This window comes from Mchenga conophoros, linkage group LG14 (genome assembly GCF_057382185.1).
Source record: "Mchenga conophoros isolate Kocher_MC1m ecotype Shallow Benthic linkage group LG14, M_conophoros_male_GT1.1, whole genome shotgun sequence".
Taxonomy (NCBI): Eukaryota; Metazoa; Chordata; class Actinopteri; order Cichliformes; family Cichlidae; genus Mchenga; species Mchenga conophoros.
Window position 1 is genome coordinate 22659429 of NC_140539.1, and position 17771 is coordinate 22677199.

At 40.1% G+C, this 17771-nt stretch overlaps 1 protein-coding gene across 2 annotated transcripts in view; it reads right to left on the reverse strand.

The window, feature by feature from the left end:
* rsrc1 (arginine/serine-rich coiled-coil 1) overlaps positions 1-17771 on the reverse strand; it is a 121198-nt gene that overhangs the window by 63708 nt on the left and 39719 nt on the right. For both annotated transcript variants that reach the window (XM_085243418.1, XM_085243419.1), the window contains exons 5-6: positions 15220-15256; positions 891-942 (exon numbers count right to left, since the gene is read on the reverse strand). In XM_085243418.1, the coding sequence (XP_085099544.1) occupies positions 891-942; positions 15220-15256 (89 nt within the window). The remainder of the gene's footprint in view (positions 1-890; positions 943-15219; positions 15257-17771) is intronic.

A 17771-nucleotide genomic window follows, 5' to 3' on the forward strand; every position in this document is an offset into this window, starting at 1 on the left:
ACTGCTGCCTATTGCTGAGTGAAATGAGATGAAAAGTTTTTATTTCACCCAAATCATTCTTGTGATTGTTTTTGTCGCTAGCAGATTGCCACAAGTGCCAGTGTTTGCATGGAAGACAACAACTTGTCTGCAAACTGTTGCCAACTACTTGTGGAGCAGTTGAAAAACTACAAAAACTGTGACACAAACCAGAAACAGAGAACACTCGCCTTACAACTGTGCCACACTGCTCCGGTCAAGACATGTTAAACTTTTATTTTGAAGGCAAATGCTTGACTTCGAGTCTTTGCAGACAAGTCTGCATCTTCCATGCAATCTATGGTCGAATGTGACAATCTGCAACCAGTGCAATCTAGCTTTCAAGAACATATACCTCTTCACAATCATTTTCAACTAGCAACTGCCAGCAACCAAGTTGGGGAACACACATTTTTTTTCTCACTGGGTGACGGATGGTTACCAGATGGTTGCTAACTGGTCTCTAGGACTCCTACAGGGAAGAGTCAGTGGTAATCTCAAGAAATGATCAATAATCACTTTAAAATAAAAATAACAACAGCAACAAAAAAGAATGTTGCGTTGTTTTTCTGAACACATTACTGTAAATAATTTGTAAATCCACTGCTTTAGTGTTTAACCTTAAGTACTATCAAAGGGTTATTTGTCTTTCAATTAATAAAAGGGAGACTGACAGTGGACCGACCGACCTATACTGACATCCCTAGACTGATGAGTTACAGTGACAGAAAATACCCACTTCTGCATAGAAATTACTGTACTGTACTGTCAGACTACAGATGTGCAGCACTGCAAAGTATTTTTACATACTTCCACAGATTCCCGACATGAGGGCGCAACATTTCTGAGCCACATTAATATTATCCACTTACCCGCAGCCTGCAGGACCAAATGCATTCGAACCTTAGCCTGCTCTGCTGGAGTCTGCAGAAGAGTGACAGACAAAGAGATATTGAAATGAAAAAAATCAGACAGCAACATGATATTTTAATTGTTGGATTTTGTTATTTTAAATGGTTTATTGGTAAAGGCCAGCTACAGATTAGCTGGTAGACTGAGTGTGCTTGAGGGCATTTTTAGCACTTGTTGACACAAAAGCTTCCAAATGTAATTTTTTTTATAAAGAAGAAAAAAGAAAAAAAGATGATCCACCTTTCACTTTGGCACCCTGCTGCCTGACACATGACAAAGCACAGTTTGCGACAGGACCAACGGCAGCCACACTTACAAAATGTCATCTATGTAATTTAGCTCGAAAACTGCTGTGTCCCTTAGGCCAACAAAATATTTTACCCACGATAATCTTTAACTGCAACCATTAGAGTGAATGTTCCCGTAAACTGTCCTCATAGAGCACCAAGGGACAACTTCACCAAGCTACTAGGCCTCGTCATCTATAAAAATGCTGCTAGTGGAGAAAAAAAATAAAAAAGAATGAAATGAAATAAAACAGAAAGCAGCATCTCTGACACACCAGGGAGAATCAATGAGTAAAAGATGAAGAGAAATTTAGAGACAAAGAAAGAGAGAGAGGGTAGGAGAGAAAACAAAAGCTGCTGTAACAAGTCTTTGGAGAGTTGGATAAGAGGGCACGGAGAGCACATTTTACAAAGATCACTGCCAAAGACTCAACATATTCCCCCTTCCTATTGTGTGTGTGTGCGTGTGCGTGTGTGTGTGTGTGCATCAGAAACATTTAGCGGGCATGAACGGGCGAGGGCCTTGTGCTTTGACAGCTGTATTGGGAAGCACATCCCTTTTCTTTTTTTTTTCCCCATGACATGGCCTCAAAAGGGTCTTGCTGCAATTCCAATATCACTGCTATTAGATTTGAGGGTCTTAATTGTCAAGCAAGAATGATGGCTACGACAGGGCACGAGCTATAAAAGGCGAAGCGCGATGCAGATTGCTCTCAGAGGTGTTTTGGCGCTGCCGTGGCAAAGCGGCCCTTGTTACCATGCAGCGGCAGAGACTGTGTGTAGGATTAGAGAGAAATTAAATGCTAATGGGGATGGGATCTGAATCCGCTGCCTGGGAGCATCATTTAGACGACAGGGCCAGGGCGTCGCTGACAGGCAGCGCTTCCTCCCTCCACCTCCTCCTCCAACAGACAACCCAGCTCTTCCTCCCATCCTTCCATCTCATGACTCCCCACGCACAACACAAAAAATCTGATTTATCAAACTGTAAACTTGTCACTTTGTAAAAACGTCACTTTTCGGTGGCAGTCGGGGAAATATAATGACCCCCTTTAATGTAGTGATGTCAGGGTGCTGTATCCTAGATGGTACACACATCAAGGCATGACTGACACTGAGACATACGTAATGCAACATGGATGTGTGCTGACATGGCGGATCACACGTACTGACTGGCACTGCTTGACAGTCAAAATTATGAAGCGCTATTATAAGAAGAGGAAAAACACTTGAGGCCTTCATTCACACAAAAATGTATGTATACACACACACACACAGACAAACACTCTACCTACCTTCACAAAAAAGGGATTATACCATAATTTGTCTAATTTCTCGTCCTTTTTCAGCAGCTTCACATTCAGGTTTTGAACCCAGTTTAAAGGCACAATTATGACAAAGTAATCAGTCCTGCTACAACCAGCCACATAACGCAATAACACATCACTGCTTAACTATCCTGATCATTGTGTGCTACGCAATCATCTTAGTTACAGTTTATTACAACGCCCACTCCGTAATTACATTAGCCTTTGTTTACATTGGCCGTAAGGCATGTGCAAGTCCATGCATCCTAAATGCGCACACACGCACACACAAACACACACACACTTCCAACAGTTCCTCAAGGGGTAATGAAACACTGAATCACACTACTGCTGCTACTGTACGCGTTCTCTGTAAGGGCTGAAACTCCCAAGCAATTCTTACAACATTAACCAGTAAAGTGAAAACAACTATTTCCTAATAACAACAACAATGATTGGATTGAGGCCAGAGGGGTGAAGCGTGTTTCCAAGTTTTAGCAGAGAGAATGAAAGCAGTTTTCTCCTCAGAGTCACGCATGGTTTGAGTTTCGCTTTAAATAAATGCAGAACAACAAGGGAGGGGGGGAAAGCATCTTTAAAAAAGCTGCGCTCCCCGAAGTACTAAATGAAGCGTGACAGAGTAATACTCTAATTAATATCAAGTTATCATCACAAGTAATGTAAAAGGTACTCAGAAGTCAGCTAACAAACATACACACATGCCCAAAATTGCATGTTTTTTGCTTCACAACTAACTCTTTATTTTTCACTCTAATTCACACGCGCACGCCTGCTCCCTCTGTGTGTAATTCATTAGTAAACAATAAAAAGGCGTTAATTGTGTTCCCCAGAGGCAGATCTGAGCTCCCCCCACTGGGAGAGAGGCACCCGCTGCATCTGAAGTGGCTTTGCCCCTCAATTAGAACTGCGCCTTTCCCCACGTGCACAAACAAACACGAGACACCGGGAGGAGGACTGTGTGTGTGTAGGGAAGTAATGTGACTTGGAAATGAGCAGTGCTTTCCTTGTAGAGGTTTTAGATTATCACACTGTGAGAAAAAGGGAGAATGGCACAGGAAAAAAAATGAGACAGGGAACAAGAAGTTGTGCTTTCTTTATGGTTCTGGAAATATAGAAGATCAAATGAAGGGGAGTGTTAAGAAGAGGGGAAAAAACTTAAAAGAGGAAGAATATAGACATATAGGAGGCCAAAGACAAATTAGAAAAAATATAAATACTTTTAATGATGTTATATTAGCAAGCACTTACACGCCATACCACTAACAGCTTGAGAAGAATGCAGATCTGCTCATTCAGAGCCATCAAAGAAGTGTCTTTCTGAAGCACACTGTGGACAAGAAAAGCTGAAAGAAACCCTCCAATTAACTGACCAGCACCTTTACCAATAAACCTCCAGGCACCTTAAAACCACAATTATATTCCAATAGAACTTTTTCATATGATTTTCATTGAATCATATTGCATCCTGAAAAGTTTTCTGGTGTTCCAAATACGGACCATCGGCAGACAAGGTGAAGAGCTAACTGTCAAAGAGGGGCATACAGACGTACTAGTATGTACTTTTGACATTAATTTCAAAGGAATTTTTTTGGCTTGTACTTCATTATAAAATAAAAACTGACAGATCTAGTACCATTCAGTTTTTCGATTATTTATTTTTAAATTCTGCCTATTTTTTCTTCTTTCCACACATCTGGCGAATTGCTTGAGCATGTAAACAGTGCTTATGTGCAAGCCCTGTTTGTCAAAATCTGCAGTATTTCAGTTAGTTATCAGTTAAATATTAAATGTGTGTCCTGCTATGGATCCCTCTAAGTGTTGTATGTATGACAATGAAAAATCCAGTTATGCACGTATGGAGTAGGTAATATTATTAACATCATAGATATCACATTTTTCCTCTTTTTCGCTATCAAGCTGTAAAGAAACAACTTAAAAAACACACACACACACATTCGTCTATCATAAAAGAATCTGCTCTTATTGGTTTGACAACACTGTGGCACCCACACCCTCTAGAAAATTCTTGTTCCAAATGTAACAGGAAGTCCAGTGTGCTCAAAGCAGCTTGCACGCTTACCTCACCACGCCGACGACAGACACACTGAGACACGCTTAGCTCAGCTAAGTGCCATTAGTCAAAAATAAACACGTCCCATTAGAAAAATAAATTACCCTCACACTGCTTGCTAAAAACAATGCTAGCCTGTGTATAATGAGGTCCGCACGCAGGAAATTTCATCTCTTTGCGGTAATTCACTAGTTCGAGACGCAGACAAAGCAAAGTGTGGTGGGTCAGGTGATGATTGTTAAAGCAGGAAGAGTGAAGCCAAACAAAGGTCAGAAAGGCCATCTCTAACCAGCGTGATGTATCAGCTCCATCTAACCACACAACAGGAAGAGTTCATTTATGATTACGCAAAAAGAGGTGGAGGACATAAGTAAAGAAGAAAAAGCACACAGAGAATGCAAAACTCCAACCAAGGCACAGCTTAAATTCTCAGCAGTATTTACTTTGAAGGGAACAGTCTTGTATTTTCTATATATTCATTTTTGGCCCCTTTTTTTTCTTTTTAAACATACTTTAAGAAGTTTGTAGTGCAGTAAAAAGACGTGCAAAGAACAGGCTTTTGTTACTTGTCCCATTTTAATATACTTTACATAATTTTCAGTATATTTTTTTAATTTACGTGGATATAGTGCATTCACATCATTGTTTAGAAAGAATTGTTTAATTATCACGTTATTTTTTTATTTCCCCAAAAGCTATACATCTTCAGGTAAATGGTGCATGTATTTAAATTGTTATGTATTTAAATGGTTATAATCTGTTACTGTCATGAATGTAACAAAGTCATAATAAAATAAAGTGATATTTAGACTCCCCATATATCATTCCCTGTACATCTAATAGATCTATATATAATCATTATCACTTTGACCTTCCGATCAGTCCATTGACCTTGAAGGAGAGGTCAGGGGTCATACGGGACATGATTTTTTAAATCTTTACACGGTACTCTCTATATGCTCATAGTTTCATAATCATAGTTTCTACGTTGGTCAATACTCGACCAATAAATAATTTAAAAGACTTTGGTGGAATCTAAATTTTAACGGCTTGTTAAAACGACCTCAATCCAAACCCTTAAAATTTTTTATCAGAATTCACTCGCAAACTTTTGAAGCATTGTGTTTACAGAGAAAATGCTGACACACATGCACACGCTACAAAAAACATAAACAAAACGAAACACATAACCAGCAGCGGTAACTAAACTTAACGATATTAGAAAGACTTGAAGTGGATGAGCAAAGCAGAGCATCAGCACATGAAGGAAAATTACCAACGTGAGCTGCAGTAAATAAATAAAGAACACTGGGCTGGTCATACCTTACAAAGCGCTCCAGGTCTATCTTGTTTAATGCAGTTTGCGTGTTACAATCAAATAATCGGCATCTTGAAAACAACGGGTTAACTGATCTGTGGGTATTCTACTTTTATTTTAACGCTCAAGGCTCTGAGTGATCAGTACTGGCACATTTCATTATATCTGACCAAATAATAATTTTTATAAACAACAGACTAAGCTTGAGGTGAGGCCAAAATAAAATGTTAAAATTATTCTATTGCTTAAATCTGAGGCCTGTTAATCTTCAACAGTTGTTGTGCTCATAATATTAAAAAAAACAAACAAAAGAAAAATCATATACAGGCGGATGCACACTAGTTGGCTCTGAGTTTATTGATTTCATTATGAAAAAATGAAGTTAAAATTAGTTAATATGCTGCAAAGGCTAGATATTTATGAATAATTTAGGCAATAGGGTTGGAAGAGTGCACTTAATGCACTGTGGCCATTTAAGTAAATATAGAGATAGTGCACAAGCAATTGATTGGTTTAAGGGCAGGTATGATTTAACTCAGCCTACAGTGTGCCACCTCTTTCCTGCTTCTCAAAGAACACATTAGTGAAATGTGGGTTTGGCTAAAGTCACCTTTCTCTTCAAATGTCTTTAAAGAAACCCTCTATGGGGGGGTGGGAGGAAACGGGACATCAATGACATCATCAGTCCATCTACTGTAACATTAATCCTAATTGCGCCACTGTAACCATTATTTTCTGTCAATAAACGGCTTCAATATACACAGTGCCTACCTCAACAAACTCTTTATGCTGGAGTTGATATGCTCAATATTCATCTCATTATATTTTTAAAGTCTTCATCTGTTTCCATTTTCTTTCATTTGTTGAATTCCTCTCGGGCTTCCCCTGCATCGCCTCCTCTTCTTCCTCTCCCTCTCTCTCATACCCCCCATAAACAAACACACAGATATATCCCATACCCAAAAGAGGACAGGGGAAAACAGAGCCCCTAGAAAATGCAATATTTCTGTTTTTAATATCGAGGTCTATAAGATCAGGGCAAAGATGGGTTCCATGGCAATATGTTTATTTATATATTTTATAAGACGGAAAAAAATCTGCCTATCTGTATGTATTCGGGGTGCCTGAGCCACAGTATCTTAGCTCATCTTATATGAAAAATAATGTTGTGTATGGCTATACTTTTATATATAATGGCAATATGGGATCAGGGCTCTTTTACAATGCGCCATACTTCAGGCTAGGCCTAACAGCATTTTATGACCCGCCAGCAGTTCATCTTCATGTCTCAGGCAGGCAGGAGCACTGCATAATAATGTCGTTTCCTGCCCCCAAATGCTATTTCACAGGCCGGGGCTCATTTCTCAAACTTCACCACTTTTACAATTTCCTAAACTTTTATTCCCGTCATTATTACCAACAAGATTTCATTACGTATTTAGAATGTAAACAAGTCTGAGTAATGACACTCCCCCGTCTCCCTGGAATCATTCCCATTGATGGCTCTGCTGCTATCTCAGGCGTGTGTATTCATAAAGACACACTAGTACAAACACACACACACAAACAGAAAAACATGCACGTGCATACAAATACACAAAACTCCATGCACTGCCACAAACATCCATACAGAAATGATGCATACACTTGCATAAACTGCCCCAGACAAGATACAACTCAAAGGCAGTAATTTACTACCCCGTGTGTCTGTGTGTCTGTGTGTGTGTGTACATGCATGTATGTGTTCCTGATAAAGGGGGATGTGGTGGGGGGTAAAGAGGGGGGGGGGGGGGGGGGGGGGAGAAGAAGGAGAGAGTTTTATACTCAACTCACATAAATCATGTAGAAGAAAAATGAGCAAATGTGCAGGCTAACTCATCTTCTTCCCATCCGGAGAAAATGAAATTCACTGGAATACCTATCAAAACTGCAATCATCCAGAGATAATATCTTCTTTGGTCTATCTGCACTTTCCGATTTAATTTCCTCCATGCCCTTGACATCCAGCGATACCATTAAGATGAAGCACATACAGTAAGGGAGTAGTTCTCACGTTTTGATATATGAGAGCTCCGTGCTTAATGTAATATCATCATTTGAAAATTAATGCAATCTTTCTTTTGTTTGGGATCTCTTTTTAACATTTTTTTTGGGAAACACTCAAGGAGCGAACCACAGTGAGACGAGCAACAAGACGGGGACTGGGTTCACATGAAAAGGAGACGCAGAAACAACCAGAGATATGTGAGAAAGACCGGACAGACGGGGGGGGGGGGGGGATATTTTGTATTTCGAGGAGCCGCGCACACCCACCCACCCCTTCCTCATTCCGTGCGAGAATGACATGCAATTATGTCTGGGCCTGCCCCAAGTCAGAGGTCACTCAAATTACTCCATCATTTAGCCGTGCCGTTGAGATGAGAGAGACACAGAGAGAGAGAGGGGGGGGGAAGAGAAAGAGCGAGACAACCAGCCCTCCCTCGCAAATCCTCCCAATCCCAGCCACAACATCAAATATCATGAAATCATTAGTGTAATAAGCATGGAAATCTGTTTGCAGATTATCAACGCCCCCTCTCCCCCTCCTTTATCTGTCCACAATCTCTTCATCTAAGCTCTTTTCACCTCTTTATCCTATACAATTAGTGCAAGAAAGACAGAAGAAATAGAGAAAGGAATACATAGATTAATTAAAAGAAAGTCTGTGACATACACAAAGACAGAACTGAGAGAGAAAAAACAGCTATATTGACCTAACTCTTTGTATTTCATACTAAGACTTCTCTAGGACAAAACCCTGCCATATGAGGCAATGTCACAGTTTCGGTGTGCGAGTGTCCTGGCTACAGCTGTTGGTCCATATCTGTCATTAGCCCAACCAGGCAATTTGCCTCAGTAAACTCTTCAACTCACCAAGGGACACTCAGACATCAGCTATCCCCGAAGAGAACCATGTGGACAACAACCTGTGATGCATCGCAAAAATAAAGAGGCTTGTTTCCAGGCTGCCCATTCCAATAAAACAAACCCACTTCGTTTTCACAAAGAAAAAAACATCTGAAACTAAACCACAGCTTTACAGAAAAAAAGGGAACGGTAGCTCCCACAGAGATAACACCCAATGTCCCCAAACACCAGATCATGTTAAGGTTTATCAGCAAACTAGTTTGTCAAAACTGCATATAAGTCGCATTTAAAATATGATGAGGGTTTGACAGCATTATGGGAAATGTACTATCTGTATTTCTAATACTATGTATTAAAGGTGAAGCTGTAGGATAATCCCTGGATTACTTTTTACTTCCCTGATGAAAATGACATTAACATATAAATTGCAGGACTGTTCAAGAAATATTGATAGTCAATAGGTAGATATGCTTATGTTTATAGCATTAGTAGAGCCAAAACTGGCCAACAGAAAAACTCGATGAGCAATCTTTTTTTTTTAAATCTGTGACAGCACAGCAAAGAGTCAAGACGTGTATGTTACCATAGTAAATCCTGTCATGTGACTTGATTTACTATGGTAACTTCCCAGAGTATTGTTTAACATCTTCATGACTCGTTTTTAAAACACATGTATGGCGTTTACACCATACCGCAGGTGTTGGTAGATGTTTTTACCTATAACACATAAAATCCATCTTATTTGAGGTGTATTTTGCTTTGATCTTTAAGAGGAGTTACTCCTCATTAGCCACGTGTAATATGGTAATCCAACTGTCAAGCATATGATTAAAAATTGGTATGATTAAAAAAAAATAGAACAGAAACAGAAACAAACTCAAACTTTGTGACAACACAGCTTCTCACCCTGTGAAAAGCAGATGCTACATTTAAACGCCAGACTTTTAAAGGTCCTTTAAAGAGTTGAGGTATAAATTTATTCTAAGTAGGACCCCCCGAGTGAAGCAACACATTTTACCTCACAGACCCCAACAAACACTTGTTAAAATGAGAATAAAGGGCTATTTAAGAAAGGGCATTAAGTAACAATTTTCTAATCTATTTGCACTTTGTTAATCAGAGAGCCAACCTTAAACCCAAAACCCATACAGCAAAGATTTGGAAACGGAAATATTGAAAATATTAGAGTCACATTCTATGTGAATTTAGCTGTTTTCAATACTTGCACTTCAACAAAGGGAGGCATGTTTTTAAAGGATAATGGCTACCATGTGTTAAATGAGAGGAGGAGTTGTTATTCGCTTATTCACTAATACTTCCAAATTAAAATACTGTTAAACACCGATAATGTAATGCAGAGCAACCCACGCTACAAAAAAATGTGGCTTTGCTATCAAGACAAAAAGTCCCTCAATTTACTTTTAGCAAAGGTCTACAATGTCATATCATGACATAAGGTAAATTCCATAGTTACAGTTTTCTATGAATCGTGACCTTAACTCAACCTGCAACCCTGGACTGACCTGCAAGTCACCCTCCATCATTAGGGTTTCTTCAGACTCTTTCCACAGAACCGATGGCGTACCCTCCTCCCCCCTCGTTCTTCTACTCCCCCCTCTTGTCTTGTATCCTTCCTTGGGCAGTGTGTGCGGTAGAACGATGGGTACAGCTGCTGATTGAGCCAGTAATCCTGATGAGGCTGATTCCTCGTGTATTGATTGAGCTGCTGGCTTTCTTCTACTTCACTCTAAAAAAGCTGTGCATCTGGACTGATTATCTGCTGTAGGCCACCTCTTTTGCTATCGCTCCAAATCTCCCAAAGCAAAAAAAAGAAAAAGAAAAAATAAATCCAACTCAGACTTGGGTGATCTTTGTTTGTGTATCTGTTTGTATGTGTGTCTGTGTGTATATGTGCCTGGACATGTACGTGAATGCGAACAAAAACAGAAACTAACGCAGAGCCCTGGGAGCAATTAGCTTCAGACTTTGTTTCTGCATCGCTACTGATCGCGTTCAGTCAATCTGCTGAGATGCAAAAACAACACAAGCCAAACGTGAACAATGAAACAAACCTTAGACCACACAAGCCTTAAATGCCCACCTAATTACTTCACCACTCATGAGGTTACAACAGGAAAAGGTAACATTAGTATTCATCATGAAAAATCAAGCTCCGGAATGTAAAGGGAAGCCTGACCGTCACATCAGTGTGAAATCTGATCCGGTTTTAGTCATGAATAAACAGCAAAACAGTTACTGACTCCCATATAAAAATGATTTACAGTAATGCAAGCAAATAATTACTGTAAAAAAATAAAAAGTGTATACTTGACTGAGAGTCAGGATCGCTGGTTGAAACACCATGGTAAGTGTCAATGTGGCTGATGCACCAATCTTGAAAGCAATAGATCAGCAGAAAGTCATAAATGCCTGTTTGGAAATCTACACGAATAGGTGTGTGAGGAATTGAGAAAAACATTTGCAACAGCCCTGGAACTCTACCTCTGAGAGAGATGAGCTCTGTTATTTACAGTTCTCTGTCCCGAATCGTAATCAGAGTCTTGCACTCCCCAGGCAGCTGACTACTGGGGTGCAATCTCTCCGTAAGCATTAAAATGCCCATAAATTCAAACACTCAGTATTCAACTATTCAAATTCCCTGAGACATATATATATATATACACAAAAAACCATAAACTGGTAAACATACAAATGTGTTTGCGTGTGAGTCTTCGTAAGTTTGTAATGTTTAACTCAGCTATCCTGATGAGTATAAAAACAAAGCAAAAACCAAGAATCAAATGCAAATATGGTATAATCAGTCCCTGTTGGTATACTCGGGGGAAAAAGGTATAGGGAAACATCTGCAGATGCACAGTGGCTAAAATATAAGTCTACTAATCTCTGTGAGTACATGATCGTGTCAATAACTTGGTCTATGTGTATATCTCCAGCTTTTCTGTACAAAATGTTACAATCACAATACAAAATTGTGCCGTAATAGAAACCTATAGCTCAATATAACCCATCTTGCCTTAAATTTGTTAATAAGTTTGAAAACTTAGTGCACTCATTTGTGACTTTGCAAATGAGTTCACAGTCATACACATGTCATTTAGAGAAACTTAAAACCACTAGCTTTCATATTTGCCAAGATAACGCATATAAGCATATTGATTAATGCTGTTTATGCATCTAATCTTCTCTTGAATAATTCAAAGCACCTTTTATGGAGTACTACATCAATCACACCTATAGACCAAGCGACAGACATCTCCAAACTCAAGCTAGACCATTACCATACAACATGCTATATTTAACCATCACTTCATTTGAATGTCTACTCTTGAAGCACTTTGAGGGGAAACAACAGTGCTCTTAAAAAATACCAACATTGAAAAGATTTGAATGACAAATTTACAATCAGCTTAACAACATTTAGTGATGATGCAGAGAAAAGAAGAGAATCCAAGATTGTATTTACCTCTTATGGCAAATATGGCCTGTTTGTTATTTGGTAATAATGAACAATGGAGTTTTGTTGAGAACTGAAAAGATCACAATAGCCAACCAGCACCTCTATACGGCATGGATAGTGTGCTGAAAACACTCTTCAGAGACTTTGCTCCATATTGATATGATAGTGTCACACAGTTGTTGCACATCCATGATGCCAATCTGCCGTTCCACCATACCCATAAGGTGCTCTACTGGAATGAGATCTGTGTGGAGCTCATTTGAGTACAGCAAACACACTGTCATATTAACCCTTTAGAGCCGATCGGAGCGGGAACGCTCTGTTATGCGTAACTATTTTTAAATCCCGGTAGCACTGCAACCACGTAAGCTAGCGCAAAATTTTTTTTTGCATATGAAACCGGAGGAGTTGTACTTACATATTGTGCCATCAGCTTGTCCTAGGTCACGGTTTCCTTCCACATAAAGCTTTGCAAAAACTGCATAAAAAGCGCTTGCAGGTACAAAAACATAATATTCCAGAAACACGCTTTGCTGGTCCGATCAGCTGTTCAAAACACTTCCTACGTTGGAATAGACGTCAGCGCGAACTTTTGCATTTCCGCCATTACCTGGCCGAAACCGGAAGTGACGTCATTTTCGCGGAAATGTCTTTTTTGCGATCAGGGCCTCAGGGCTTATACTGCTCTTTTTAAAAGTTATCTTTGACTTTATGACTTTCTGTGTCGTTTCTGGGATGCTTAGGACTCATATTGCACTGCTGGAAATAGTTTATTTTGATGCATATGCTGCTTTTTTGCAAATTTGCAGTATAATATTTATTTTCGTTTTTCCTGCAGTGTATAAAAATTGGTGTATTTCAAAAATAAAACTATGAAGACACTCAAAATAAATTTCCTGTGGTGGGAAACTATTTTGTGCAACTTTTTTGTATTTACAGTTTTGAGGGATAAGCCTCTTAAATTTCTCTAACTACAAATATATGTTAAAAAATCAAAAACGATTTTCAATTTTTTTGTAGTTTATTGCACTTTTTTGCAATTTATGTAATTACTATGCACTTAATGAATACATATTATTAAAATCTGGGCTATAATGGTTGTATTGATGTATAGCAACTTGAAATGCTCCCAAAAATGGCTCCACAGCATGTAAAAATATAATATAAGCTCTGGCGGACTTGGTTCTATGGTAGGTCTTAAAGGGTTAATGCAGTTTGAGAAGTACATTGAATGACCACTGTGGTTATGACAGGATGGAAATGGTCAGAAATAATACTTAGGTAGGCTGGGGCATTTAAACAATGCTGAGCTGGTGTTTAAGGGCCCAAAGTATGGCAAAAAATATCTGCAATATCAACATTTGCCAGTCTTAACCAGTGATAGACAGCACAATTTATCTATGCTTCATGTTGTTTATGGTGACTTTTGACTGCACCATGGAAATGTTGCAGCTGAAATCGAGACTCATCAGGCCAGGAATGCTTTTCAAACGTCAATCTTCAATCGCCCGTTGTGACCTCAGTTTCCTGTTCTTAGCTGACAGGTGTTTCACCTGGTGTGGTCTTCTGCTGCTATCTTCTTCTGCTTCAAGGTTAAACATGTGCATTCAGAGATGCTCTTCTGCATGCCTTAATTGCCAACAGTCTGGCCATTTTCCTTTGACCTTTGGCATTAACAAGTCGTTTTCACTCAGAACTGCTGCTCACTGGATATTTTACCTTTTTGAGACCATTCTCTGTAAACCCCAGAGTGAGACAACCCCAGCAGATCAGCAGTTACTGAAATACTCATACCAACAACCATGCCATGTTCAAAGTCGCTTTAATCTCCCTTTTCCCCTATTCTGATAGCCTGAACTTCAGCAGGTCCTCTTGACCATCTCTAAATGCGCTGAGTCCCTCCCATGTGAACGGTTCATTAGCTATTTGCGCTATCAAGCAGTTGAACAGGTGTACCTAATAAAGTGGCTGGTGAGCAATCGCGCCACTTTAAATCCAATGTCACTCAAATCAAAGTTATGAATATCCTTAACAACAGAGTTAAGTGGCAACTGGAGCTGTGCTTGACAGTGCTGAAAGATGATTTCAACTTCATGAGCTCAGACGTTTGCAGAAGTGGAGAGTTACTGAGAAGTGTTTGAATTTCGGGGTCACTCATTTGTGTGGCATATTCAGGGTCATTTGCGTAGCGTGTGGTGGGGCGAGGGTCATTTGCGTAAGGGTGCTGGGAGCTGCAGTTTAGTATGCAGGGAGGCAGGGGAGGGAGGGCATGTGACATCCACAGAGAGCCAGGACCCTCACTGACCCCTCTCTATAATTCATCCCCGGGAATATGGGGCACATCAAACCTTCGTTTCTTCCCACCCAAAAAGAGGAGAGAAAACCTTTTCACTTTGTTGCACGGCACTCTGACCCCGTATTAAAGCGAGTAGCAAGAGAAACCCTGAAAATGTCGGTTATTAAATTTTCAGGGCTGTCCCAGGAGAGCGTTTCCAGCAGCTCTCTGATTCATAGCTGGGAGAGGACTGAGGAAAGGCCCCATGCTGACAAAAGGACCAAGAGGGACAAGGGGAGAAAAACTTTTGCTTTCATTTTTAGCGTTTATGAACAGGTACACACACAACCGCACACACAAAAGTAGCAGCTAATATGAGAGAGGACACAGTGGATTACCTGTGTGTGTGTTTGGGCACAATTTGGGATGAATTAAATGCTAATATAAAAGCGGGACCAGACCCTCGGGGAGGCTCCATCCTCCCTCTATCCCCGTTTTCTCTGCCACTCTCCCTCTCTCCCTGCTTGTTAACTGCAGGTATTCAGCTCCAATTGCAGAGGTTTCATTAGGAATGCAGATATCAAAGTGTGCAAGTGTGTGTGAGTGTGTTTTGAATAGAACTTACCAGATGTTCTAATCTGCCTTTGATGTTCCCAGCGTCCCTGCAACACAACAACACATTTCCCCCACTGTAAATAAAGTGCCGGCACAAAAAGTCATTTAATAAAAGCAGATTTGCAGACACACACACACAAACATCAACTAACACACACAACAAACTCTGTCAAGTGCGATTTTCTGATTTAATTTCACAGTTTGAGTCATTGCACTGAAACACTACCTGTGGCCAATCCTAAGTAACCAGAATTAGACTCCAGCTACGAATCATTGTTATTAATAAACAATCTATTTTCTTGATTCCTCGATGAATGGGGAGGCAAGCCATCAGTGGTTTTCTGAGGTTGTGATGATACCTTAAAATGTCTCACTGTGGTGGTAGTTAAGCCGAATTATTTTCAACTAATCATTTCACAGTCGGCAACTGTCATAACCACTAAAGCCTCTTTCTGTTTCAGCTGCAACGTACGCGGGATGAGAATAGCTGTAAGAGGGGAAAAAAATCCTGATGATATCAAAAGGCATTTGGTTAATCAAAAGAGGTAACCAAAAAAAGCACATAATGAGGAATTATACTAATTGTTAACCTTTCAGACTGAAATGCTGTGTGCATTTTCATGTGTTTGCATCTGCACCACACAGAGGTTAACTAATATTGTTGCCACACTGCTGGCATTCATAATAATAATTTCCAACTACAAAGAAAGAACTGGGAGCTTATTATCTGTGAATTAATAAAAAATGTGTGTATGATTATCAGGGTAGCAACAGCAGAACGGCGAGCCGAGGAAGCGGAGGAGTGGGGAGCAGTCTGTTTTTAAAAAGAGCAAATTGGCAGTAAATAATAGATGCAATTTTGGCACATTTCAAATTTGCAGCAGTGGAAATCAAAAGATCAAGAGAACACAAACAGCCCCCGTCCCCCCGATCTCAGCACCCCTCGTCCAACTCTGGCCTCCATTACTGACAACTCCACCCAGGCTGTGGCGTTTTACGGCGTTCGTGTGTGTCTGTGTGTGTGCTGAAAGGGAGAAAGGCTTATCGACAGGCTTCAGTTGCTAATGCAGCCAGCAGCATCACAGTGTAAATCTACACCATCTCTAAAATTACATACTGTCTAATCCATCCCACCCCTCCAGCCCCCTCTACCTCCATTCACCCATCCATCCATGTCTCAACACCATCAACCTTTCCGAAAAGCATCAAGGAATGAAGAAAAAGCTACACACCCTAGAAAACTTAAAAGAAACAAACAAACAAACAAAAAACCACTACAAGAACTAAAGAAGAACAAAAAAATAAAGTCATGAAGAAAAGATGTTTGCTTGTTTATTCTGAGCTCTGTCACTGAGCCACAGGCAGACAAGTCAACCACTTAAGGCAAACTTCATCTAGCTGTAATTACATTACATTCTGACAAACACCCCGCCACATTCATTATACATGACGGGCGCCCGGCTACTAGACAGCAAGACATTTGTTACCGTGGTGACAGTGTGTGTAATCCACTAATGAAGCGCAATTAGTGAGAAACAATCTAACACAGGGGAGACGCAGCGCTCGATCCCTCCTCCTCCACTCATTTCCCTTTGCTTTTTTTCTCCCCCCGTCTCCCCTCTTCCTTTTTATAGCTACAGTTTTCCTTTTTTTTTTTTTCCTTTTTTTTTGATTCAACCTTTATTAAGCTCTTAACATGCATTTAATCTCCCACTCTTTCATCTGTTGTCCTGACTTCATCAAGGACAAGCTGTCCAGCATGGTCCGCACCAGTGCCGAAGGGATCGCTCTATCCATTAGACAACCACAGCTGACACACACACACACACACACGCACGCACACTTTTACATCCTCATCTCTCTTTTCAAAACATCATATAATCTGCGGAGGTCTTCGGGGACCGAGCTTTCCTTTTCTCCTTATCTGTCTCTCCCTCCCTCCTTCTGTACTCTGTGCATTCAGCGCAGAGGCAGCATCGATTTCTGAATTACGCCACAATATTAAATAATTAATATACTTGCCGTGATTGATGTTTTGCATTAGGCCAATATTAGGTTATCAATCAAAATCCACTTGGTTTAATGTAATAATATTGAAAATGTGTCAGTGCCTGTTCATCCAATTTGTAGTGGAGGCAGGCCAGATAGTAATGGTGGTGTAGCACAAGGCCTCAGAGACACTATGGCCTGCTTACTACAACCACAGGAGCACATTACAGCCCCGGCACACAACATGAGAGAGGGAGGGCGGCAATGGCAAGAGAGATGAAGTGCAGACATGGGAAGACGAGAATGAAGCAGACAGACGGTGATTTGTGATGTGATGGGATGTGACGGACTTGGCACGGTGAGAAGGCACACTAATCGTGTGACATATTTAGTAGCCCTCTATGAAGAAAATGAATTCATGGCGCATTAAAATCATACTTTTCATACTGATTAATTTATTTTTAAGTGAGCAGTTTACTCATAAGTGCTATTAGTTTTTCAGTGGTAGTCATTTTATGATCGTTAAGGTCTATTAAAGGCAGCAAAGTTTGGCTGAAAAAAAAACTGTGGTTC